The sequence below is a fragment of the Rhamphochromis longiceps genome, linkage group LG16 (assembly GCF_057381845.1).
Source record: "Rhamphochromis longiceps isolate RC_006_pf linkage group LG16, R_longiceps_female_GT1.1, whole genome shotgun sequence".
In the NCBI taxonomy this organism is placed as follows: domain Eukaryota; kingdom Metazoa; phylum Chordata; class Actinopteri; order Cichliformes; family Cichlidae; genus Rhamphochromis; species Rhamphochromis longiceps.
Window position 1 is genome coordinate 25,863,912 of NC_140572.1, and position 26,092 is coordinate 25,890,003.

Sequence of the window (26,092 nt, forward strand, 5' to 3'; positions counted from 1 at the left end):
ATATGTAGTTTTTATGAAGACAGACGAGTTTCTTTAGACATTTAACCCTTTCCAATGTTGGGAATTGCACCAGACGTATATAACCGTTCATAACTGGGGGTAGCACACTGCTGACAAGAAATTTAAAAAAAAATACTTTAAATGCTACATCTTACGAAACACAACAATGAGCTTATTTATTAAGCCCGATAAGACACCGAAGCTGCTGCTATATAAATGTGACCCAAACAAGCAAAGCGAGTCTCCAGGGCTGGGATTAGTGAGCTCAGACCAGCTGCAAGGCTGCGTCGCTGCTGCTGCTGCTACACATGTCAATTACATAAATGCAGCTTCCTGTCTCTGCGCCAGCATCGGGACCTTATTATGCTCTGCTGACGCTCCGCTCCACTCCACTCGGGACTCAATAGCTCAGATGCGCAGGTACTCTAGAAACAAACGCGCTGTTGTAATGCAACACTGTAACCGTGGAGACCGATGTCTTTAAGAAGACAGGATTTAAAGGTCGAGCCATGTAAAGCAGGGGCGGGCAGTTAATTTTTCCCAAGGTGCCACATGAGAAACTGGGACTGATGTGGAGGTTCACACCAATGAGCTGCTAACACCCACAACAGTCCCAGTTTCTCATGTGGCCCCTTGGGAAAAAAGTAACTGCCAATTCCTGATCTCAGAGATAATAAAGGAGGAATTCAGTGTTTTTGCTGTGGAAAAACATCCCAATTACAAAAAAAATGTGTCCTGGGACAACTTTCAGGTGTGGATTTATAAACAGTTGGTGGACTAGCTGTACGTAGCACATCACATAGCTCCCTAATGTGTTTTGTTTTTGTTTGTTTGGGTTTTTTGGGGTTTTTTTTTTTTTTACAAACAATAAAAAAAGCTGTGTGTTAGAATCTCACTTCTTTTCATAAAAAGTTGATTGATGATTCTATTTTTCATATTAGAGAGGAATAAAGCCAGAAGGCAAAATTTCTGCATATTAATTTTCTGTCAGTTCACTAATCAGTCAGCTAATCTGTTCTGCATACAGCCCTTTAAACAACAGTTCCACCAACAGCTTGCAAGACAGGTGAAAATTCCAGGAAGTCTTTCAGGAAATTACACGTCACACCTATGCGAGTGCACTTTGTTGAAATGAAAAACAACCCGGTGCTTGTTAGTGGCAGTTTCAATGTCATAAAAAATATACTACAATAGCTTCAAATGGTAGATTGGCCCCACATGTATAGATGTGACACTGTAACACCACCTGAGAGGTGCAGTCTCCAGCTCGGAGTCACCTGGGGGGAGACCACATTTGGCTGATTAGTGTCGAGTGTGACCTGTAACTGCACCACAGACAGGCAGCAGTAACAAGGGAGGCAAAGCCATTAGTGACACATGTGGGCACTTACTGGAAACATCCCTCTCAGCACAATGAGGGTGGAACACAATGCTGCTGCTGCTGACAGCCCACAGCAGCCGTGGCTCACATGTGCGACGCCTTGTGCCGCCGACTGACTGTCAAAGCGTGTTGGCACAAATGAAGAACCCAAACGCTGTTGTGACATCATGAAAGACACATGAATGATGGCGGCTGATTTGTGTCAGATGGCTCCCGCTGCGCTGCTCATGGAGCGAGCGTGCAGGGTAAGAGGTCCACACCATCTAAAACTCAGTCACACGCTGCCAGTTTATTAGGCACAGATTGGTCCCGATTCAGTTTTAGGCAACACAGGCGCTGACGAGGGAGGCGATTAATTACTGACAAATACACATCCAAACAGTGTCCACAGCTGCTAAGGGGCACGCCTGTGAGGCACTTTGGTTAACATTTTTTTCACTTAAACCAATTTTATGGAGAAACTAAAGTGAGTTGATTGAGATCTAAGGTTGTCTTTAGGCTCTACTCATGGATAAAGTTTTAAAAGTAAATAAATAAATCCAGCATTTTTTTAGTTAACCTTCATCTTGCCAACTGGCTGACATGCACCAACACAAAGATCACTGATGAACTACAATCACGTTATACAGCAGTTCACTTCAGCCATTCACCTTTCATTGATTTCTGCTGAAGTTCAAAGTGAGCATAAGAATGGGGAAGAAAGAGGATTTTAGTGACTCTTAACATGACATAGGTTGTTGGTGTTGTTGTATTTCAGAAGCTGCTGATTTCCTGGGATTTTCCCACAACACCATCTCTAGGGTTGCAAAGTGAGCAGCAGATCTCTGGGTGAAAATGTCTCACTGATATCAGAGGAGAATAAACCGGTAGCTCTGAGGTGAGAGGAAGGTAACAGTAACTAAAACAGCCACTTGTTACAACCAAAGTATGCAGAAGAGCATCTCTGAATGCACAACACCTTTAAGTAGCTGGGCTACAGCACCAGAAGACCACACCAGTTGCCAGTCAGCGAGCATCTCGTATCAGTGGTTCAGGCCGGTGGTGGTATAAGGGTGTGTGGGATTTACCACACTCACCACAGTTCGTACCTTTTTAGTACCAGAAGAGCCTCACTTAAACACCACAGTCTACCTGAGTATTGTGGCTGACTATGTCCGTCCCTTTATGACCACAGTGCACTCATCTTCTGATGGCTGCTTCCACCAAAATAACACACCGTGTCACAAACCAGTTCACTGTACTCAAATATATCTCAGTGTCAATATAATAGAGCACCTCTGAAGCCCATTAATCTGCAGTAGCAATATGACCAGTATCTGAGAGGAATGTTTCCAGCAGCTTTTTGAATCTATGCCACAAAGCATTAAGGCCTACCTAACCAGCTACTATCAACCGCTGTAAGACATTTATCCCCCTTTTTTTTTTATTAGCATGACTTGCAATTCTCCCTATGCTCAGAAGGCTTAACTCTAGTGAGGACCAACAAAACCAGCTACACATATTTCCCATCACATTATTAACAAACCACAAGCTCATTTAACTTTCATTGAATATGTAAAAAATAATTATTAGGGCTGGGAGGAATTAGTGGTGTACAGATGACAATTTAAAATAAATGATATTCAAAGTAAATAAGCACCAACCTGTCCCATCCTGTATCTGTTTCTCTCTTTAGCCACGTAGTCAAAAAAAAAAAAAAAAACTAAACTAAACAAAACTTCAGTCTGAGAACTCAATAACAAACATTTCTTCACCAGCCTCTATAATTTCACCTCCTCTCCTCAGCAGCCTGTAATTTCCTCCCTCTCCTGGGTCAAACACAGGCTCTCTGTAGCTCGCTATTTAACGAGATTGTGCACTTGGTTACATAATGACGGCGAATAAGAGCACTAACCTCACCTATACCTGCCGTGTGACTCCCGTCGCTTAAAACCACGTCTGTGAGGAAGCCACAGGTGAAGGTGGTAAAGCTGCTGAGGACCGGGAGCCGATTTGTGGCTTTGATTTCATTCATAAACACTTTCAGGACCAGTCGTCGCGTTAGACAGCAGTTCAGTGACAGCTGCCCCGGTCGGCACATTACAGCCTCATCACCCCACCAACAAACCAACAGACCGGAGCGTTTCTCTTCACCCTCTTCACACATTAACCTCCTCTCGGTAAATGTCCCACACACAACCCGGTTTCTTACCCTTCGGCGCTTCTCCGTCCCTCACACAGGTCCGCCTGTCGTCTCCGGGTCCATCTATTTACTGTCCACACAGAATGGTACGGTCTAGTCTTGTGAGCGTCACACGTCACTTCCGGAGCCTCTATAACCCGTGCACCTGTAAAGCTGTTCACGTGGTCAAAGATCGTCTATGTCGTGCGTGACAGCACAGGAACGTGAGTTTCTAATAGCACTGAAGGTAAAATATATGAATACATTTTTAAAAGTTCTGCTTTGTAATTACATCATAGCGGAAGACCACAAGCTGATTCATGTTACATGTGAATTTCTTTCTAAGTTTCTTTCTAGATAGATTATTGATCCATCTGTGATTATCTTGATAACTGAACTGTCATAATGCTTTAATTCTGTGCTGTACATTTGCAGTTTGGCACACAAAATAATACAATTTTAATTTTCACATACAAAAATACAAATTTATGTAACGTGCATATTCTTATCAAGGTCTACCCTGATCAGAATATTTTGATCAAGGTATAGTACTGGCTTTATTTATGTATTTATTTTTCTATGCTTATCGTTCTGTTTGTTTAATTTAGTTGCTTTTTATTCTTGATAGACACTTTAATGATTCTGCAAGAGATATAACTGTGCTACAGGACCTTCATAAAGAATAATAATAAAATGAGTGTAATCTACAATGAACACAAAATGGTTAAAGGTATCACAGGCTCATATTTATGGTCTTATTATGTGAGGTGGTGAAATATTTTATATACAGTATGTACATATACACACTTATACAAAAGTTAAAGAAAAACAGCAAGACTGAGATTGTGCAAAAGAGAATTCTAGCAGATATACTGTAGATGCCATAAATAAATGCTAATTAATTGTTTCATTATTATTAATTAAAGAACGACACTGTGTAGGTCTTCATTGTCTTAAGGCTAACAAGAACAACACTATGCACTAACTAACACACTTAAAGTACTTTTGTTTTTAAGTGTTGTGTATCAACGTTGCCTGATTGAGGTATTTGTAAGTGTTTCCATTTCTGGTATTTTATACTTCTGTGCCATCACACTTTCACTTACTTTCATTCATTACCTGTCTGGGAACCTGAACACGGTTGAACTGAACTGTTTATTTAAAAGAAAATATTGTGCCTTCTTACATCTATTTGACCACTTTACATTTCAGGTCAACATTTTCACGTGTCAGACATGATCTGTTCATAAAATCTAATTTTTATTTTCTGCTGAATTAACATGGAGTCGGGTAATCAATTCAGTTTTATTCAACAGTATGCACCATGCAGTATTGATGTTGTTCATAATTTGTACAGATTGAGATGAATTAAATCATATAATTTACACACAGTTGAGCTGGAGCTTTGAATGCTTTTCCAAAGTTGAATTTGCTCAAATTAAAGATGTGAGCATAAAAGATGTTTGACATACAAACTACATCACCCTTTGAGACTAACTTAATTTTCTATGACATACTATAAACAGTTTTTACTCCCTAAGACTTTCTTGATTGCCCCCACTTCATTACACAAAGTAAACCAATAACATCTGCTGTAAATCAGATTTCAATTTAAAAACTGGCAGTAATTTCCTGAAGGAATGGCTCATGTGTTCTTTAATTTTAAGGCTATCGCTTCAGTGCTTCTTTTTCTCTCTTAAGGCTCAATAATTGAGTATATTTCACACAGCATGGTAAATATTTACACCTGTGCAAAGGCGTAACTTTCCACAGGGCAGCTCAAGGGCCCAGAAGCTATGAGGGGACCCTTCAATGTGCACTAGAGGAGTCAGAGAAAAGCCTTAATTTCATTTTACCATAAAAATGATTGAAAAATATAAACAGTGTTGGTATGATAAACACAAAGCAATAGAAAAAAATGATGAGCATAACATGTCATTTTATTGGTTTAAAATAACTTGGGGCCTGTCAACATACACACCCAAGTTATTCTACGTTTAGTTTTTATTGTTATTGTATTCATTGTGACTTTTGTTTGTAGTTCAGTTTAGTTTCAGTTTGCTTGTTTTGGTTTAGTCTTATTAGTTTCAGCATTAGGTTCTATTCTTTTGAAGGGTTATTGTATTCGAGGGCGTACGCCCGAGGCTAGACTTAGTGAAATCGCTGTAGGTGTTACAATAAGGAAGCAGAGCTTTCTGAAAGCAGCTGACTTAAAGTCTTGTAACAAACATGCTCTTCAAAGCCTCACCAGGCAGATTATGATAACAAACGTTACCAAAGATTAAAACTAAGTTTATTTCCGGTTTTTATTTTACTTCATTTTTCCAAATTCACAAATCATTTCAGTTATTTTTAATCCCCCTCAAAAATCTAGTTTCTATTCTTGTTCTATTGAACTAAAATGTTTTTTATATATAGCTTTAGGTAACAACCTTTGTTCAGACTAACAGTGACTCTGTGAGGACAGTTGTTTTTTGCTCCAGAGTGGGAACTCTTCATTTTGTTTTGTTTTTTTGTCTCTCTTTGACGTTGTGGCTAAAAATAGCGTCCGTGCGCTGCCGGGAGGTGGAGATACAAATAATAACAACTGAGAGAGAGAGGGAGGGAGGCCGGGACTCTGGCGCCTGCTCGGCGCACACAGTTCAACTTTCAGGTCATAAAGTCACAACAAATCCACGCGGTTTAGAAGTTACTGCTCTTTCAAGCACACACAGACACAATCGGGATGATTTGTGATCATTTCGTGCGTAGTCTGGCCACCTCTGGCTGCACCAATGAGAGCCCGCGGAGGCTGCTCCGAAACTAGCGCAGCGCTGCATGCTTGGCAGGTGGACAAAAGCTGAGCTCAGGGCAGAAAAGTGTTTCACAAGCTTCTCTGTTTTTAAACAGGACGGGAGAGAGTGCAACACGCAAACAAACTCAGGGAAACGGAGATAGATAGTGATATCAGCGAGAAAGCAAGCAGCAGTGCCACAAAGTCAAACTGCTTCAATACAAGTGAATAAAAAAAAAAATTAATCGAGTAAAATATATCCAAATTAAATAAAGGTGAATCAAGGCAATCTAAAAAATGTAGATTAATATTTAATTTCACCAAGTTGTAACATGATTATTATTATTACTGATGATTGTCTTGTGTGTTATAAAAGAATAAGCTCTATAACTGCTACATACTAATAGACAACTGTAAGTTAAAGCACCCTGTGCGCCATTAGTGAACTCTGTTCACTTATAAGAGATCTGTTCCACTTTTTCTGTCACACATATACTGTAACAATGGCTCATATCAAACATCACTGAAGTTTCTAATAATGAGGCCACTATATGTTCAAGTAATCCCTGTCATCTGAGTGCTTGTTTTTATAATATTCTTGGCTCTGTAAGTCATCACTGAGTACATATCCCCAATATGGTATGAGCACAGAAAGGGGAGAGTCTAAAGGGCTGCATAGTCAGGAAAAGATAAATAAGGATTATTTTGAGCTGTGAATCATGCAAAGCTACTCTAGTAGAATTGAAATTTAAAAAAACATAGAGAGCTGGAAATCAACATAACTAGTCCCCTTTAATTATTCCTCCAATTTCTTATCCAGGTTCAGGTTGCAGGGGGTCTTAGCAGAGAGGCCCAGCTGATCCAGCTGTCCGGGGCCTCCTCCCAGTAAGACATGCCTGAAACACCTCACCTAGACCACCCAGACCACCTCAGCTGGCTCCTTTCAGTGTGGAGGAGTAGCCACTCTTCTCTGAATGTTAATATTTGATTGTTTTTAGTGAGCAGCAGTTAACAGTGTAGGTTCAACATTCATTTCATAGTCAGCAGCAGCACAATGTAGATTATGGCTTTCAGTGCAACACAATTAATCGACATATTTAAAGAAAAGGCAGCAGTGACGGGGAGATGTAGAGGCACATTTACAGCTGCAGCGTCGTGAATGTCAGAACTTCCTGTTGTGCAGCGCAGCAGCCAGCCGCAGCGACTCTCTTTGGTTTGAGCTAAGTGTGGCTTTGCTGCTCACCTCCTGCCACTGAAGAGCACCGTTACTGCTCAGCACCTAAAAAGCAACAGATAATAACATGTAAATGCAGAAAGGAGGAAATGTAAAACAGTCGGCCAGCCAATTTATTCTTCACGCTGTAAAACACTCGATGTTACCGTGTTGTTGATGTCCACCATCACCTGGCTTTTTCTATCCAGGTGAATGTTTAGGACAGTCATTTCCACCCAGGCGTTATCCGTGTTCCTGCAGTCATCCACATAACCCTCAAACACCTAAAACCAAACAACCACGTCCATCAACAAATTAATCGATATCATATTAATGTACCGTTTCAGCCCTGGCAGGATGCTCCCCTTCTCTCTTGAATGATTCAAACATTTCTCAGCTCAGGAAATAAGTAATTTGTCTTTGATGTTTACATTTTTTATTTTATAATGTAATATTTAATCGAATGCTTTCTATTGTATCACTAAATTTACTAACCAGTGTTTATATCAAAGACAAACAGAGGGCCTGTTCTTCCTGCTCTCTCAAAATGCTATCAGTGACAGCTGTTGACATGTTCTTCTATCGAAAGCTGTCGTGCTTTACAGCTGTTCTTTGTTTTCATTGCTCCTGCAGCTACTTTAAAGCTTTACCACCACAGTGCTGCACTGACTTACCTTTGTTCCCTCTGACAGTTTTGCGTTGATCGTTTCATACAGCTTTTTCCCCATCGTTTTTTTAAGAGTTGGTGGCAGTTTATCAGCAGAATCAACAGGGCCCTGAAGGTTTTAAAGCCACAGTGTGATTGAACAGTGCAAAAAAATGTATAAACCACATTAAATGGACAAAGACTGGAACTCACTCCAGGTAAAGATAAAGTTCTTCGACTCTCGTCAAAAACTGCCAGGTACTCCAGAACTGACTTCTCGCTGTCTCGCCAGCTAAAAATAAGTGGAAAGTCTCAGATATTTCTGTGCAAAACAACCTTTTTAAAACCTCTGCAGGGGCATTGAGATGACCTACCGTGTAATCACAAGCTCTACACTGAGGTTTGGACCCAGGCGGCTCAGTGCCCCACGCCCACTGATGCCCGTCCTCCCCCCTGGGTTTCTGAGATGACAAGCTCCTTATCAGACATCAAGACATGCTTTTGAGGTTACTATAAGTAATACTGAATAGGTTCTATATCTGTTCTTGTGTCATACCTGTAATTAGCTAAGGCTTCTGGTTCTGATCTGCAGGGAGAAACAATAGATGAAGAGCGTACAGAGATTGGAGGAGCCGGTCTTGTAATTACACAATAAAGTCAAAGTTAGGCCAGAAAGCTTATTTACTGTGTTCAAATAGATTCGACCTGAAAACTGGTAATTCACTTGTCACCGAGGCCCATTCATTGCCTGCTAATTAATGTTTTTATGGATATAATATGCAGGTTAAAAACACAATGTGTATACTCACGCAAAATAATCCCTTTCAATGATTACTTATAACCTACTGGAAGAGTGTTGCTTTCTAGACATGTGAAAAACAGACTCTACGCTGTCCTCAAATAAAACGCTAGTGAAAACAGGAAAGTATGGCTTCACACACCCATCCACATGGTCTTCGCTGTCGTCAGAGGTATAATTAGTTGGTTTGTATGAGCTGAAACTGACCTGGAAAAAAAAGGAGATAAAAACCACCAGAATTATTGGACAATTTATCAGTTCAGTGACTTTCTGAGGAGTGGCAACTGGTGACTTTGTGGTGGAAAAAAATAATATTTAATAATATTTAAATATATAATAAGTACCTCCCAGGGCACCTTCTCCTCAGGCACAGGGAAGCGCGTGAGTTTGCTGTTTGGGTAGGAAAACTGACGGGAATTCACATGGAAACCGCTTCCTTTCTCCGATGTATTCCTGAAAGAATCTGGGGTCTCATCTACGCCAGCTGGAGCTGCAGGTAACCACAAAAATGTGCGCAAACAGCAGCAGATTTAGAATATTTATCAAACATACAACTGTGACATGTAAATAGTGAATTAAATTTGGTACTGACTCCGTGACTGTGTGTCTTTTGAGGGCAGACCCTGAGATTTCAGACTATCCATAATCCACTGCAGGGCTTTAGTAGACTGGCTGACCTGATGAGACAAAGGAAAGTGGATCAACTACTTCTGTTAGCTGCTTAGATCAAGGACGTCAAAGTAATTTTACACGTATAGCTAAGTTTGATCTTAAGTGGGTCAGAGCAGTGAAACTCCTATTTCTGTCAGTGTAAAGTGTAACTACACGTTTAATCCCCGAGATAGAGATTTTTTTCGTTTAACTGTGAACCCACTGTATAAGTACACATTTCTGCATTAGATAGTGAAGAAAACAGGAATCTTATGCCACTTAATTGGTTATTTGCTACTTTATGACTTTGGTGTAGTATGAATGGAAATGGGGGAGGTGTTTATCAGTAGGAAAAGCCATAAAATGTATTAAAAACGCAGTTCAAAGTCTAAAATTCACACCCCTGACACACAAGAGCGTACCACAAAAAGCGTGCCGTGTCTTTAGTGCCTCAGGTCACCCTCCATTAGCATATCGTGACATATTACAGACACAGGTGCAACATTAGTGCCAACCAAAAGAAATCAGGCCACAACCTGCTCTTCAAGTTGAGTCAGTCTTTTCAGCATGGCAGCAGCGCTCGTTTCCCCATTTCTCTCCAGCAGATCAGTTATGATGTTAACCCTGCAGAAACAAGTGTCAGTTTGAAAATTACTTAAAGAAAATCATCAGTCTTTACAATAAAACAAACAGGAAATTATTATATACTACTTTTTTTTTTAATAACAGAGTGATTTCAATCATTTTTATGTAAATATTGTTTGGTGAAGCAGCCACATCCAAGTCCTTGGACAGAAAATATCTCAAATTACCCTAAATCTATCCAACTGTGTGTGATACATAAGGTGATTATGCATGCAAATTGGTCCTTTGGTCTCTAAAAGCTCATTAAAAAAAAGAACGTGTAATCACATTTTGGCTGGACTGCTCACTCCGTTTTATGGAAACTGGTGTGATGATGCATAGACAGCACACATACAGCGACTTTCAGCTACATTACTGTGAGATTACTTCTGGGCTGTGTCCAGGATGCGTCTCTCTGTGCTCTGGCTCTGCTCCTGCCGTGCAGACACCAAGTATCTGTCTTTCATCAAGGACTCCCAGGTCAGCAGCTCCTCATCCTCTGTCGGGTTGAGCTCATTCTCTGAAAAACAGCATCACATGCTTTGAATCACTGCATAACCTAATTCTGCACATCCATGCGGACAGAAAACCCTGCACAACAGATAAACTGGGAGTGAGTTAAACAGAAAGAGCAAATACTAGCTGCTCAGCGACCTTTTCTTTTCAGTTCATGTTCAGTTTGGGGTTTTTTTTTTTCTGTATTTTATAGTATTTTATAGTTATAATAATCTTTTTAAAACACAAATTAGGTTTTTGTTTAAAGCACTGTCAGGGTCTGCAGATGACCTCTGAATACATTAAACTTTCAGCATCTTCACTGCCACGTTCTCAACAGCACCAAAAACAGGTAAAAATCTGTCGACCATGAGCAGAGGCAGAGGAGATCATCTGCATTAATGAGATAAATAAAGGGTCATACTCTGGTTACAGTATGATGGGGATAAACTGATCCATCTCCATGGCAACCGGGCAAACTTCACCTGCTGACGAACACCATGAGATGTGGCTAAAAGCTCTGAAACTTGTGTTTAGATCTAGTTTTGAAAACGGAAGCCTTCACCTGCATTTGAGATACTTGTTTTGATGTGACCTAAATGTGGGATTTCAGTCATGTGATCTGGTTTTGCTCACATGACTGACCTGCTTTTGGAGCCATACTCACTCCACTGGTCACTCAAGAAACAGTTTTATGTGACAGAAAATACAATATTAGATCTTTTGATCTTGTTATTTCATAGTTTTAGTTACAGTGAGTTAAACGTCACCACTAGATGTCAGTAGATTGCAATCAACTGAGTTCTATTTTCTAAACTCTCCCAATTTAGGTGCATAATTCTAGATAAGTTGGTATTGGACTTGGACACTTAGCAAATCAGCTGTCACACGATGTGAGAATATGGTCAAACTGTTCATCAGAGGGAAAGTGGGATCTTTAGGACACTTGAGCCTAACATTAGATGGAGTGATGCCAGAGTAAAAGCAGCTGTTGTTTAGCCGACTCACTGTCTGCTGTACAGAGATGCGAGGGTTGCATGGCTAATCTGCTGATATGTTTTTGTGTGCTAGAGCACTGACTTCAGTTCAGGAGATGAAGCTTGAGGTGATGAGGAAGAGGATGACCTTTTTAAAAAGATCCCATCTCTTTCCTTAGCGTTTTCACCATACATAGGTCTAGCTACCATCTTTCATACCTTGAGTCTGAAGTTGCAGGCACAAATTTAAATCTGCCTTCGTGGCATGTGAACGCCTACAAGTTCTCTTCTTCTTCACCTTTGGGGTACCCTGTATGTGGGTGGTCTGTAGCCATGTACATAAATAATGAAGCATTTTTAATTACACAAAAGTCTGCAAAGGTGTGGATAAACACTTCAGCACTTACTGAACTCTTTGTATATTTTGGGGGGCCTCCGCAGCACCATGCTTCTGATGAAGAGGTAGATATGACTGAGGATGATGAAAGGAGGAGGGGCAGCAGGTCGACTGTGGTACTCCTTAATTAACTCGTATCTTTGAAACTTCCATATTTTGTCTGTGTTGTCCTGGACTTCCTCAAATGTAAAGCTGTGCGGGACGATAACACGAAACATAAGGAAGTTTAAAAATAAAAAAAAGGCGAGGGCTCATCATCATCATCATTAAAACAGTAAGATGACAGAAAAGCTCATACACTTTGATGACAAGGAGGACTCACTTGAAAATTGCTATTAAGAGGTTGAGCAGCAGTATGTTGGCAAAGAGCAAATAAACACAAAGCATGATGATGGTGAGCCATTCAGGAAAGACCGGGCTCTGGTTTTCGTTCAACACGGGACATTTAGGCTTCAGGGGATCTGTAGCATTCACGCTGCAAGAGTTCATGTCAAACTCAGTGTCTGCAGGAAGAAAAATGACATCCTCATTAGTGATGAGCAAAGTTGAAGCCTTTGGAGGAGAATAAATATGTGTAACAAAATACTGAAACAAATTATTACAGCTAAAATAAAAAAATATATATATATTTTTTAAAGTATAAGATTCTCAAAATCCACTCACTATCAATATTTTTGGGAAACTGGCCAAATATGATGAGGTATGGCTCGTAAAGCACCCCACGGATGATCCAATCCAGACGATTTTCATTGTGGATGAGGATGCCTTGTTTGGCGACACCATAAGCCACCACCCAGATACTCAGGAGGAACATGAAGAAGAACATGTCCATCATCTGGAGGATAGAAAGGCACCAATCACAAGCAAGAAACACTCAGAAATTGACACATTTAGAAACACGGTTGCAAATTCTGACATCTCATGTATGCTTAGGGAGTAAATAAAGTGTAGCTGAACACAAAGTTGAGGTCTGACTGACTGAAATAAGTGTGGTAACAAAATGATCCAAGTGTTCAAAACACCTTTTTGAAACACAAGGACTACATTTCATCTGCAGACTATGATCGAGGCTCGGTGAGGTAGAAGCCTCTTATTGTATTAGGTAAGCGTGTTTTTTTGGTGTAGCCATAAAACCTCAGGTCAGCATGCTTTGTATTTGTTCTGTAAACCCCTCACCATCTTTCTGACTATGATGATTTTGGGTCCAAGGGTTCGGCTGATCGTGAAGATGGCCATGAGACGGAGGCAGAAGACCACAAAATCGATGCAGAGGATGATTTTACCCAGATAAAACAGCTCGGTTGTCAGCCTGAAGTAGGAAAATCTTGGTGATTCATAGATAATGCAGTGGGTGGATTGATTTCCACAGACTGTCTTAGAGAGCAAAAACCCACCTAAATGCAAGGCCGATAAGGAACAGGACGATGGAGAGGACATCTAAAATATTCCAAAACTCATTGATGTACATCTTGGCTTTCTTACGAAACCCAAAACCATCTGGATCATGAAAGAGCTGAAAGAGAAAAGAGAATTAGACATAAGAGGATTTTATATTACTTAGCATTCGACATACAATCACCTATCATTTAAATTATTTTGATTACTTTCTAATCAATAAATAAATCATTAAAGGATAAAGAAGCCTTTGAAATGAAAACAACAAAAAAAGACAGAAAAAGGGAGTTACTCAGGGACAGGATTTAGGTAGGTAAACAAATTGACTGCCCTCTGTACATCAAGGGGAACTGTGTTAAAATGGGTCACACCCAGAAATCCTCTGAAGACCTTTCCTGCCAGCACCATTAAGAAGGTACAACAGCGACTACAACTGCTGGAGCCTACAAGCTGCAGGCCTTGCCTTTTAAGCTCCTCTGCTTAGAACGTAATGGCATATCGTATCTCTGAGTAACAGATCACAGAGCTCTTCAGTGGGTCATCAACACAGCACAGAAAACCATGGATTGCTGTTTACCCTCCCACTGCCAGCTCCTGTCACCTCTTAGGGCTGCACACTTGCTATAATTCCTCACATCCAGGACGCCACCTGTTTGACCTGCTACCCTCTGGATGGAGCGGGACCTTCAGAGCATTTTAAGGACTCAAAGACAGTTCGTTCCCAGGGCCATTTACACAGTGAATTTCAGCTAGGAGTAAATGTCTGTTTACAGGTTATATAATGACTACCTTTTAGGGAAATGACTACTAAAGGTAATTACTTTCAAAGATAATTATATTCATTCTGGTGCAATAATTACTCTCACTGGTGAAACAATGTCATTCATACTACCCCAAAGATTACCCTGATGTAATTTTATATTTATTTATTTGTGTAATGCTTCCTTTTCAGGCGCATGCTTATTCTTTTCTGTCCTATTTTAAATGCATTCGTTTTTGCTGCATTTGTTACAACTACAAAGGTTTTCTATTCTCTGTGGACTTGCTCTGTTACACTGCTCCCTCCTCTAAAAGAAGAAGGGTACTCACCATTTCTTACTGCTGACCTTTTAGACATTTGAGCCTCTAAAGGTGAATGGGGCCACTGTCTGTGTTGAAAAATTCAAAGACTGTCTCTCTACAATACAGTACAGTGCACACAAAGAGAAAAAAAGGCTATTTGTTTGTTGTTTTGTATCATTTGTGGGTCTGAGCCACAGTTTCTCACCTGTCTGATCTCCTCACACACCAACGAGAGCAGCCAGATGTAGAGCAGCAGCTCGCCAGCAGAGGGCGTGCTCTGGAAATCGATCATCAGCACCACAGCAAACAGGAAGAGGAAGGCAAAATAAAATACAATGTTCCAGTAAAATTTAACCTGTGGGGAGGTGTACAGGTACATCAGCCTGGACCAGCAGCCCAGAGGCTTCATGGGCTTCAAGCTGTGGACAGAAAGATCACTGCAGTTAGAGAGACAATGCCATGTTTTCATGTATCCACTGTTTATTCAACTTCAAATGACATTTAAGGTCATGCAGCGATGAGGGTTGATATTTGCATTAAGGAACAAGTATGTACATACGGGCCATAACCATTTCTTCTAAGTGTGCTTCCTGTCAGGGTCTCCACTGTCTTCATCTCCTCGTCTTTCGCAGTTTCTCTCTGGATGATTTCATCATGTCTGTGGAAAAGTTACACTTTTGACCACAGCTGAAACTCAATCAGGTATTATTATTAAAAAGAATACAAGCAGAAAGTTAAATTGGGGCATTGTTTAATTAACAATGTCAAAAACCCTCCAAACAAAGGCATTTGAAACCATTAATCACATTCGTCAATAATGAATCGTAGTTTAAATGCGTGGCACCTCGCATTATGAACATTGTTCAGCATATTATGAAGAATACGCATTGCTCTATAATTCATAACAACTATCTCAATTAAAGTTAAAATCTAAAACGATAAATAATCCATCCATTTCTTCCTTTGGGTCACAGGGGGCCTAAACAGAGAAGTCTACACCTCCCTCTCCCCAAGCCACCTCCTCCAGGTTATCCAGGGGAACACAGTGGCCAACCGAGTGTGTCCAAGGTCTACCCAAGGGCCTCCTCAGAGTAGGACATGCCCGGGAGGCGACTGCCCCAACTGGCTCCTTTCGACATTGAGGAGTAGCGGCTCTACTCTGAGTACCTCCTGAATGACTCCTCAACCTATTTCTAAAGAAGAAAGCTAATTTCTGCCACTTGTATCTGTGATTTAAAATAATAAGTAACAATAACAGGCTTAAAAAGGAGGTTAGGCATAACATTTAGGACACAACAATTTTCCAGTTTTTGGCATCAATTGAGACGTTAACAATTAGATTAAAGTACAAGTACATCTAGTACCGACAGTAGTAACAATTAGTCACACACATCCTTACATTACACCAGATGTAAGAATCTCCACTTAGTCACTGTGTAAACTGTCACGTTTCTCTCGGTGAACTTCTGTTTAGCATCCATGGTGTTGTTGTCAGATTTTCCTCCTATGGGTTTTTGGATGTTAACTATTGTTTGGCCATATAGCTAATCTCTGTCAGGGAAACTTCCAGCAAAATACACATCTAAATCTTGGAAAGTGACTTCATTTTTTCCCCTGAATGCACTGATGAAAGCTTTATCTGCATTTTCCCTCCTTTATCCTTCTTATTTGCTTTAAAAATTCATCCACACATGGCAGCAATTCCATGGTGTATGAAAGATGAATCAGGAGTCATTTTAGATGACACAGTTGTAGATATGTGTTGTACGGTATATTTAGTCAGTTTCTGTCAAATGAAAACAAGTGAGAGTTGTCTGTGCCTGGACATTACATTGGTGGCTTACTGTATATTTATGTATTTGTGTATGTTTAAAATTAAGTTAAAGTAAAACTTTTAATATGTATGTATTGTGACAAAGTGGTAGGCTTGAACTTATTTACCACTTGTGCCTTAAACATATTGATTTATCCCATGTTATTTTACAGTTGGCCATAATGCTTTAGTTTAGACATTGCTGGTGTAACTTTGCTCTACATACTCTCCTGGGTTTGTTTGTGGTAGCGTTATGTTACAGTTTACATCCATGCATATGCTTTTAAAGCAAATACTACTTAACCATCAGGTGGTTTGAATTTTTTTCTGCCATAGGCAGAATGACACGGTAAATTATGTTTGCTTTTGTTGCTTTGGTTATAATTACCTTTGTTTGTCCCTTTGTTCTGGTCATACAGCCAAAACAGGTGTGTGGGAGGGGCCGAACTGGCACTTCCTTTTCATGAGGTCATTGATTGCATCATTGGGTACAACCAAATGAAGGGTTTTTCCTTTTGTATAGTAATGTTTATTTTCTTCAGGGTTGTTTTGAGATGGTAGAATGGAGATGCCAGGAAAAAAAAATGTGACCAGTGTTGCGTTGATGCAGTCTATTTATCACTTTCCTTACCACTTGCTCTAACCTACTTCAAACACATCTGTACAGTAGCATGGCATTATCCATTATTAGGCAAAAAAGCCTTTTGTGTGTGGTCTAAAGCCAGCCCATCCAACTCCCTAGTAGTCATTTACATATGCTATGCTTCCTTTCTTCACTTGGGAAGAATTTATTTATCTTATCTCTATTTTGCTCCATTCTGTTTGCCAGTGTTAATAAAAACACATATAAACACAGTAGCATTGTACAAGCCATTGTACCCCTTAGCTGGCTGGCAGGTCTCACCTGAAACACAGAAAGCCAGTGAAGATAAGAGGGAAAAACACCATGCAGATCAGCACTCTCCACACAGGGTTCTCTACTGAAAGCTTACCACACCAGATCTGAGTCAGCAGAGCCTGAAAGACACGTTTACACAGACTGCATTATAATGCAGCACCAAGAAAAAGTTTGAAATTAAATTGAGCGATTTCTTAATTTTGTAACTTTAATTGATCTACTCAACATTGTGATGTATAACACACTGGCAATCCCCTCTGGAAAAATCTAAAATTTCCTCTACCTGAACACCAGACTGAGCTATGACGTTTTTGTCATCTGCCTCGAGTGCCAGCCGCAGGCATGTCGTTCTGCCCCACAAGTGTGACATGCGAACCAGCAGTTTCTTAGCGCGTGACTCGTCACTGTTGTGGCACTCGGTGAAGACACCTGGGACACACATATACGCAGCCTGAGGATAAATTCAAGCTCCGTAACAATCACGGTCAATTCAGCCATGTTATGATATGTGTTATACCAATGGCATGTTTCTCATAGTGATTGGCGAGTTCTCGCATTTCTTCTGCATCATCTGCATCGCTTCCTTCTCGTGCCATTTTCTTCAGGATCTTACTGGCAGCCAGAGCAGCAGACATACAATCCCTACACTGTTAGTACACAGATACAGAAAGATGTGAGGTCATAAACACGCCACGCAAGCAGCTATGGTTGAAGTTTCCAGAAGTGCTTTCGTCACCTGCTCCCAGGCAATTTCAGCCAGTTCCTTGTTATTCTGGACGACAGCCCAAAGGAAAAGGTCTGTGCCCGGGTCCCTCTGTGTTTCAGGACTGTCCTCCCTGAGCTGAGCTTGGGAACTTGTCTGACTTTTAGACGGCTAAAAAGAAAGTGAAGGAGTCTGTTATTATTATATGATTAATGTTCACAATGCCAGGATTTCTGATATAATGATACCCTACAGCATATTCAGTCTAAATACTTTGCATATTTACTGAATATTTTACTCCTACTAACATCTATTTCCATAAAATAAGCTTTCTCAAATTATAAAAAATAAAATTGGGTAAGATACAACACGTGATTAATTGGCAAAAAGACAGATTCAGTGTTTCAAACAAAAAAACAGAGTGGATGAACTAACTCACTGACAGTGACGTTTCATCCATGGACATGTTTAACTGGTCTGTGGTGGTGGAGGGAGGATAGAGGGGCTGGGTGAACTTCCCCAGCAAGTGGCGCACCTCATCAGAGACATAAGTTAAGGAGATCTTTTCGCCTTGCTCCCTGCAAGCTCGAGTTCTGATGCCGAAAGCTTGCCTCCCGCTGCGTCGAGCACTGTGGATCCGCTTAGCCAGCTTGCGCAGAAAGAAGCAGCTGGGCAGCTGTGTGTAGAGCTCACACAGAGTTTCCTCCTCCTGCAGGAAATCCCTCAGACTCACACCGTTCTCCAGCAACAGACTCACAAACTGAGGCTTGTTGCCAGCCAGGGCTGAGAACATGGCCCAGTGGAGGTCGTTGGACTAGAAGCAGGAAAAAAAATCAGAACAACATCATCAGAATTTTTGTTGTTTTTTTGTCTAGTATCATTGTTTTAGAAACAAAGGATGGTGTGATGGCAAAGTTCAACATGGAGACAATAAAATGAAGGAAAAGCAGACTGCTATTTCTTTCTAGACCTCTTCTCTGCTACTCGTAAAACCTTTATAATATGCTGCTGCTGAATCAGCTGACTTTATGGTGTTATGGTGGCAAGAAGGCTTTCTGTATTGATAATATGGGCTGGGTTTACCTTTGGAACCAGTTTCGAACACAGCAAACTCTCCCTATAGTTAAACCAATATGTATGTCAATTATTTACAGTTTTTCACTTCTCCAGTGAAAATGGCATGTGTGGCCAGTCTGGCACCTGATAGGCTCACATAATTACCTATTTCAGTTTTCCCATTCAATAAATTTATCTTACTAATACAAACCAGGATTTCAATGCTTTTTAATCACAAAGCCTGTGCTGTAAAGGTCATGATTTTTCTCTTTCATTTCAATTCCCTTTTCCCCCCTAACATCAGAAATCAGACTAAGCAGTCACACAAGAGGTAGGTATCAACTAAATAAGGCAACCCAGAGTTTCCCAATCTAGCTATGAGTTTGTTTGCACAAAAGGGAAGCATGTAACCAATCAGAAACATGGACAGCTTTACTAGCAACAGAGTGATATACTTTACAAAGAAGGTTAAATGTTAGAGAAAAGACTGGAAAAGCAGTGTGCATGAAGTCCAAGAAAAGTGTGTAAACTGAAAGTAAGTAGAGAAGAAATATAAAAACGTTAATTTATTATTTTATTTTTACATAATTCAAACAGAATTACATTTTAGAATAACATCACCAGGTGCAAGGCTTAGGTGCCTTGCCTTACAGAAGAATAAAATTCAGCATTACTTGCAGCCAGCAGGACAGAAGGAAGGGATAAAGTTATTTGGAGGAACTGATGTTTCTTATTGATGTTCAGCAGGAAATGGGGGAGAAAAAACACTATCTGGGTAACTGATCAGAGAGTGATGTTGGTTTTCTATTTAAAAGACAAACCCACCTTCCACTGGCTCTCCTCAGTGAAGATCTCAGTCTCAGCTATATCCACCCGGTTCCAGGTTATAGCCAGCTCCAGCTGCCTATTCCAGCATTCAACTTCCAGGAATTCACTGGATCTTGAGGCTGAAAGGAGAATTTACAGTGATTCGATTTATTTGTCTCTTGTCTCTCTAAAAAGCTCATCCACTGCTCGGTGCATTTTAGATAGTATCGGAGCGATCGTGGCTCAAGAGTTGGGAGTTCGCCTTGTAATCGGAAGGTTGCCGGTTCGAGCCCCGGCTCAGACAGTCTCGCTTGTTGTGTCCTTGGGCAAGACACTTCTCCTACCGCCTACTGGTGTTAGCCAGAAGGGCCGATGGCGCGATATGGCAGCCTCGCTTCTGTCAGTCTGCCCCAGGGTGGCTGTGGCTACAACTGTAGCGTGGCTACAACTGTAGCTTGCCTTCACCAGTGTGTGACTGGGTGTGTAAAGGGCCTTGGGGTCCCTAGGGGGGACTAGTAAAAGCGCTATACAAATACAGGCCATTTACTATTTGAATGTAAAAAGTTGTTTTTTTCATTTATCCAATGACTAATCTAATTGATTTTTAAATAAATTCTTACACATCTGAGAATGATGTTTTTCCCCCAGCAAATCTTTTAAAAATATTTATATTACAACAAAAAGACAAGCAAGAGTCCAGTCTGACAAGATGGAAGCATGGACGTGTTTGGTTTATCATCAAAACCAAATATCAAACATAAACCAATTATTTTTCTATTATAGTGTTCTTGATGCATTAGTACAGGAAAATTTCCAGTTGTACTACCAGGACTGTAGTCATGTGACTATAATGGGAGACACTGGATGACCTACATTAGCTGAGATAGCAGAAAGGCGCCCAGATAATGTGGTGTAATTACCCAGATGGATGGAAAGTCTGGACAAAGCTGATAAACTAGAATGATGACTCATCACGGTCAAAAGATTAAGTGAATGTCCAGTGTGGTGGACTCACTTACGGTTTCAGTGCACTTTAGCTCAGATTTCTTTGCTAAGCTTGGTTTAAATGGGTTTCTTAGGTATTTTTTCAGAATATCATGAGGCGTTATTAGTCTGAAGGAAGCATGGCACATTTTTAAAGACATCAAGTGTAGTTTTCTCTCTGTAAAGATGGTATCAAAATATCTTCAACTGTGGGACATTCGATAGCACATTTATTTTTCTGACTGGAAATATTATACTTGCTAAGAGCCTGTTTGGCACTAAGCCAGTCCTTCTTCATACTTAATAGCGTGTGTTATGTTTGTAGGCTGTCTGGTTAGGATCCGGGCATTTGCTTCAAATCCATATTCTTACCTTTGAGTAGTGCTTGAAGAATGGCCACATCCAAATCCCCGTGATAGTCCTCGCTCACTCTGAACACTGTCAGCAGGTGTGACATCCTGATGATGTCCTGAATCTACAAATTCAATAAAGAAAAACGTTTAAATACTGGAACCACTGTTTCTTTGGCTCTGGCTCAGACATCTCTGGTGAGCACACAACAAACTTCGTGCAAATATTTTCATCTTTGATATTTAGTCATTTAGCTGCAGGAAACAGTTCTGCAGCTAAAACTGTGCTGTTCAACATATGTTACTGAAGATGCATGGTGATGAAGATGAAGGTGTCATCCTGACAAAGAAAAATGTGAACAGCAAATGTAATAGACCTAAATCTGACATAAGACAAGCAGACATGAAACACATGAAGGGAGAGGAGACTTAGACACAGGGGGGTGAGGACCTTAGAGGAATCGAATATATATCGAATATATATAAGGTGCAATATGGGAAGAAGGCAAGCCAGCAGAGGCAGTGTGATGCTTTGTGCAATGTTCTGCTGGGAAACCTTGGGTCCTGCAATTCATGTGGATATTACCTGGAAATGTACTAACTAGCAAAGAACTGTTGCAGACAATGTAGAACCTTTAATGGAAATGGTATTCCCTGATGGGTGTGGCTTCTTTCAGCAGGATGATTCTCCCTGCCACAAAGCAAAATAGTCCAGGAATGGTTTGAGGAGCACAACAACGAGTTGGAGGTGTTGAATTAGCCTCCAAGTTCCCCAGAGCTCAATTTCCCCAATCGAGCATCTATTGGGGAAATAAAGACTGATAATGACTGAACAAAAAAACCTATGTACATGGATGCCCACCTCACAATTAACAGGACTTATAGGCTCTGTTGCTAACATATTTTTGCAGCTATAACAGGACACCTTCAGGGATCTAGTGGACTCCATGTCAAGGTCGATGGGTTGGAGTCATTTTGGCAGCAAAAGGAGGTTAAACACAATATTAGACAGATGGTCATAATGTTATACCTGATTGGTGTATATACATTGTGGCAATATCTAACACAGAAAACATCATCTGAGATGATAATGTCAACTACTAGATCAGTCACAAAATATGACTCATGACCATCCAAGTAAGGCATGTATGAAAACACTGCTTTTACACTGTCAATTTAGGGCAGCTATTGCATAAACATAAGTCTGGGTGGTTGTCTAATATCCATCCATCCATCCATCCATCCATCCATCCATTCGCTTATCCTTTTCAGAGCCTATGCCAGCTGTCATAGGGCAAGAGGCAGGTACACCTTGGACAGGTTGCCAGTCTGTCGCAGGGCTAACACACAGAGACAACCATTCGCACTCACATTCACTCCCACAGTCACACCTATGGGCAATTTGGATTAATCAATTAACCTATCCCCACAAACTGCATGTCTTTGTACGGTGGGAGGAAGCCGGAGTACCTGGAGGGAACCCACGCAAACACGGGGAGAACATGCAAACTCCACACTTTGGGCAAAAAAGCTTCTATAGTAAGTTCAGTAATTTTATGGTATTCAGTATATTTACATACCTTCTTGGTCCATTCTATGATTTTGCCATCTGAGAATTGTTCATACTCTTGACCAAAAAACTTCTTCATCAACTGCTGGATGAGGGCAATAGTGACTCGGATTAGTGGCAGTCCTGACACGTGTGCAATAACATCTGCTATTCTCCCAGAGCCCTCCAAGATCACGCATGGTGTTCCATGGAGCATAGCATTGTAGATGGTCTGAGAGGAGACACACAGGGCAGTTATACAACACACACACACACTGACACTGACACTGACACTGGGGGAGAGAGGCCAAAAAACAGCTGACTCACATTCAGCGTGCCTGGTCCGCCATCCAAAACCACACACACCACAGGAATAGTCACACCAGTCCCTAAAGATCAAATATTTGATCAATTAAAAAATATATATATCAAAAGCTTGAAAGATATATTATCATATTTCAATAAATATCTGTGTTGTCTTATTGATTTTTTAGATACTACATCTGTTATCTTTAACCTTTATTTCCAAGACACTTTCTGGTGATCCACATCTCTAGGCAGCTACGCAATTTAATCTCTACACCATAATGTCCGTGGGTTCCATCATCCACCAGTAGGAAGTGGGTATGGTTGCTGTCGAGAGTGGATAGTTGGCCCTGGTTCCCAGTGTCCATCAAATAATGGGCAGGGAAGCATCCCTAAAGGAAAAAGACGGAGAGTGAGAAGAATTTACAGTAACCGAATGCTAAGAAGATGATGCCATCTCACCATAAGTGTTTGTCCTACCTCTGGATGCACCAGTGCTTTCCTGTTATGAATTATCCCCCATGTTGCCACTCCAATAGTTACAATCTTGCCCTGCATGGAGCTACTCATGGCGTAGTCCCTCACAGCCTGCCCCACGTGCTTCATCACACCTGCGTGGGTACCACCAGTGATGATCCATGCACCTGCGTACAAAGCAGCATATTCACCAGTAGAACAAAATATCTCTAAAATATGAAAGTCAATATTAAGAGCCTTACAGTCCTGACTTTAAAGATAGGACTCCTATGTGAATGTTTTTCTGGAAACAACCTAAAAATCATGCAAAAAAGGGGGGGTGGGGGTGGTTAATGGGGGGGGGGGGGGGGGGGGGGTTGAGTGTGGGACTGTTTCTGGGCCTGGAGCAATCATTTTCTGAAAGCTTCACAAGTCCGCAAGGTTACCAGGAAACCAGGAGAGATATTCAGGATGCTAGAATTACAAGTTTTTACTGTTTTTACAGTTAGTACAAACGCAAACTACATATAGCTGAAGTCTATCTGACTACCAAAATGAACAGAACAGAAGCACGGGAGGTGGCACGTAGCCATAAAAACACTACTTTCTGTGCAATGAATGATCTCTCACACACAAATCTATTGCTCGCTTGCTCTTGTTCTGGCTGACCTGTTGTCTGGGCCACTTTGATCAGCCCTCTGTGGAACATGTTCTTAAGATGAGACTTCAGATAGAAATTCTTGGCTCCTCCGGTAACTGAGATCAGTAGATTGGGGGGGGACAGTTTCCATTGTTCAGTCAATAACTGGTACAGGATCTCAGGGCTGGTGTCTGTGGACACTCGGGCGTACTGACGGTGGACATGTACACACAGATTTAAAGGATGGCATAAAGACTTGCAGATGTGCATTTACACAGTAACATAATGTAGAGTAAGGACTGGCTCACCTTGCCTGTCTTTTGTCCCAAACCACCAAAGCTGATGTCTCCAAAAGCGTCAGTGGGCGCTTCACGGACATGTCTGTGTATGTTCCACGACTCGCCTGTGAAGTCTTCTGGCTTGATGGCTTCGTCTGTATGATCAGTTTTTGCGTAGCCACACTTACACACATCCCCACTACAGAAACAGTAGAGAAACAGAAGCCGATGTTTAAGATTTAAAAAAGTATAAATACATTAATTCTTCTTCACCTGCTTTGCAGATATCCAGTAGTTTTAATTAAAAAGCTAATTTGTTTAGAAATGCCCATTTTTTAGTGTTCAAAGTTTGTTTTGCATTCTGTATTTTATTTAGCTGAAAACTGCATTATCATGTAACTGTCCCCACAGCACCACTCTATTACAGCAACAACAAGAAGGTCAGTTCTAAGTCAGTCCTCATCAATTCAGCATAGTGCAGAGCAGCCCAGCTTACCTTCCATCTTTTTCAAAAAAGCAGCATTCCTTCTTGCAAATGTTTTCCTTGATCCAGGAGGCGAGAGCAAGGCGCTGGAACGAAGGGGACAGAAAAAGGTGTTTAGAGGGTCTGGCTGTGTTAACCGCCAGAGTATGAACTAGCCGTGACTCCAAGCCAGCTTCCGACATCCTGGCACAACATGGGAGATTGTGTTGATGAGATCGAGCTTAGGATGAGGTCTGCCAGAGTGGCAGGAGAGAGGAGGCTCTGCAGCAACCGCTTTGGGTGCTCGACATTGCAACAGTGATGTCAGAGCTGTGTTGCTGCTGAGCAAGCTGCACGAACCTAATACTTACTGTAGAGGAAAGGCAGCAGTCGGGCAGTGGTTGTGGATCAACACATAAATGCGTTAATGAGTGAGTTAATTGCACTCAGATTTCTTAATGAGGGCATAAAAGAGCAATGATTTTTAAGGAACTAGCACAATTTAAAAATAATTCCTATCATTATAGCCAAACTATTATACTTGTGAACAAAACATGAAAGACAGTTTAGGTTTAACATAACATGAAATAGTAGAAATCAAAGCACATTTATTCAGTTACTGTACTCTACTTTGCTCACAGATTTTAATTAAGTATCTTGATTTCATGATGTCTGGCTTCTCCTCCACTCTATACAGCACTTTTCATCACAGGAGCTATTTGCCAGCTACACTTTGTAGATTAATATTGTATATATGAAACTCATGATAGGTTAATGTAATATAAGTCATTACATGAATACTTTTGGTTGTGATATATTACCCCATTTATAGTGAAGTTTAGAAAACAGTACTTTTAATATGGATATGATATAGTTACAATGCCAGTTTTCTTAATCCTAATCCTGTGTGAAAAATAAAAGCTTGTGACAGATAAACACCCACCTTATACAAAGCAGAAACCAATCCTTGATTTATTCCATGTGTTTTTTGCTGCTGCAACTGCTGAGTCGCTTGGTGTGGGTGAACCTTGCTCTCAAATTTAGGTAGCATATCTGAAAGCGCAATAATAAAAAAAAGAAAAGCTTGCTGTGTAAAAGATTTCTTGAAGAGCTAGCGTCCAAAAACAACAACAAGAAATAATTTACAGCTAGTTACACACAGATAACACAACATGTTTAAGCCCACACTGACCAGCTGTTTCAGACATCATCAAC

General features: G+C 40.8%; 2 protein-coding genes across 4 annotated transcripts in view; both read right to left on the bottom strand.

Moving 5' to 3' along the window:
* map3k13 (mitogen-activated protein kinase kinase kinase 13) overlaps positions 1-3,644 on the bottom strand; it is a 38,085-nt gene extending 34,441 nt beyond the window's left edge. For 2 of the 3 annotated variants that reach the window (XM_085384376.1, XM_085384371.1), the window contains exon 1: positions 3,573-3,644. The gene's annotated coding sequence lies outside the window, so the exon portion shown is untranslated. The remainder of the gene's footprint in view (positions 1-3,572) is intronic. The other variant, XM_085384374.1, reaches the window with a different exon arrangement.
* A 3,243-nt stretch (positions 3,645-6,887) lies between these two features.
* Positions 6,888-25,080, bottom strand: trpm2 (transient receptor potential cation channel, subfamily M, member 2). Its single transcript, XM_085384091.1, has 32 exons — positions 24,911-25,080; positions 24,445-24,613; positions 24,166-24,346; positions 23,521-23,684; positions 23,252-23,432; positions 23,062-23,123; positions 22,766-22,966; positions 21,208-21,310; positions 19,870-19,991; positions 18,428-18,802; positions 18,022-18,159; positions 17,803-17,932; positions 17,569-17,714; positions 17,292-17,404; positions 15,134-15,232; positions 14,780-14,993; positions 13,512-13,630; positions 13,294-13,426; positions 12,781-12,952; positions 12,440-12,620; positions 12,128-12,309; positions 10,636-10,768; positions 10,161-10,248; positions 9,566-9,650; positions 9,318-9,463; positions 9,116-9,180; positions 8,731-8,760; positions 8,549-8,635; positions 8,388-8,466; positions 8,203-8,304; positions 7,696-7,812; positions 6,888-7,594 (listed from the first exon to the last, which is right to left on the bottom strand). The coding sequence occupies exons 1-32, from the start codon at positions 25,078-25,080 to the stop codon at positions 7,478-7,480; spliced, it is 4,404 nt and encodes a 1,467-aa protein (XP_085240217.1). The 3' UTR covers positions 6,888-7,477.
* Between the last annotated feature and the right edge of the window lie 1,012 nt (positions 25,081-26,092).

Coding starts and splice junctions, on each gene's coding strand:
- trpm2 (XM_085384091.1), bottom strand. CDS start 25,080: ATGTCGGAAGCTGGCTTGGAGTCACGGCTAGTTCATACTCTGGCGGTT. Junction 10,769..12,127: donor CAAAATATACAAAGAGTTCA/GTAAGTGCTGAA, acceptor GCTGTTTTTCAG/AGAATGAGCTCAACCCGACA. Junction 8,761..9,115: donor AGCGAAGACCATGTGGATGG/GTGTGTGAAGCC, acceptor TTCTCCCTGCAG/ATCAGAACCAGAAGCCTTAG.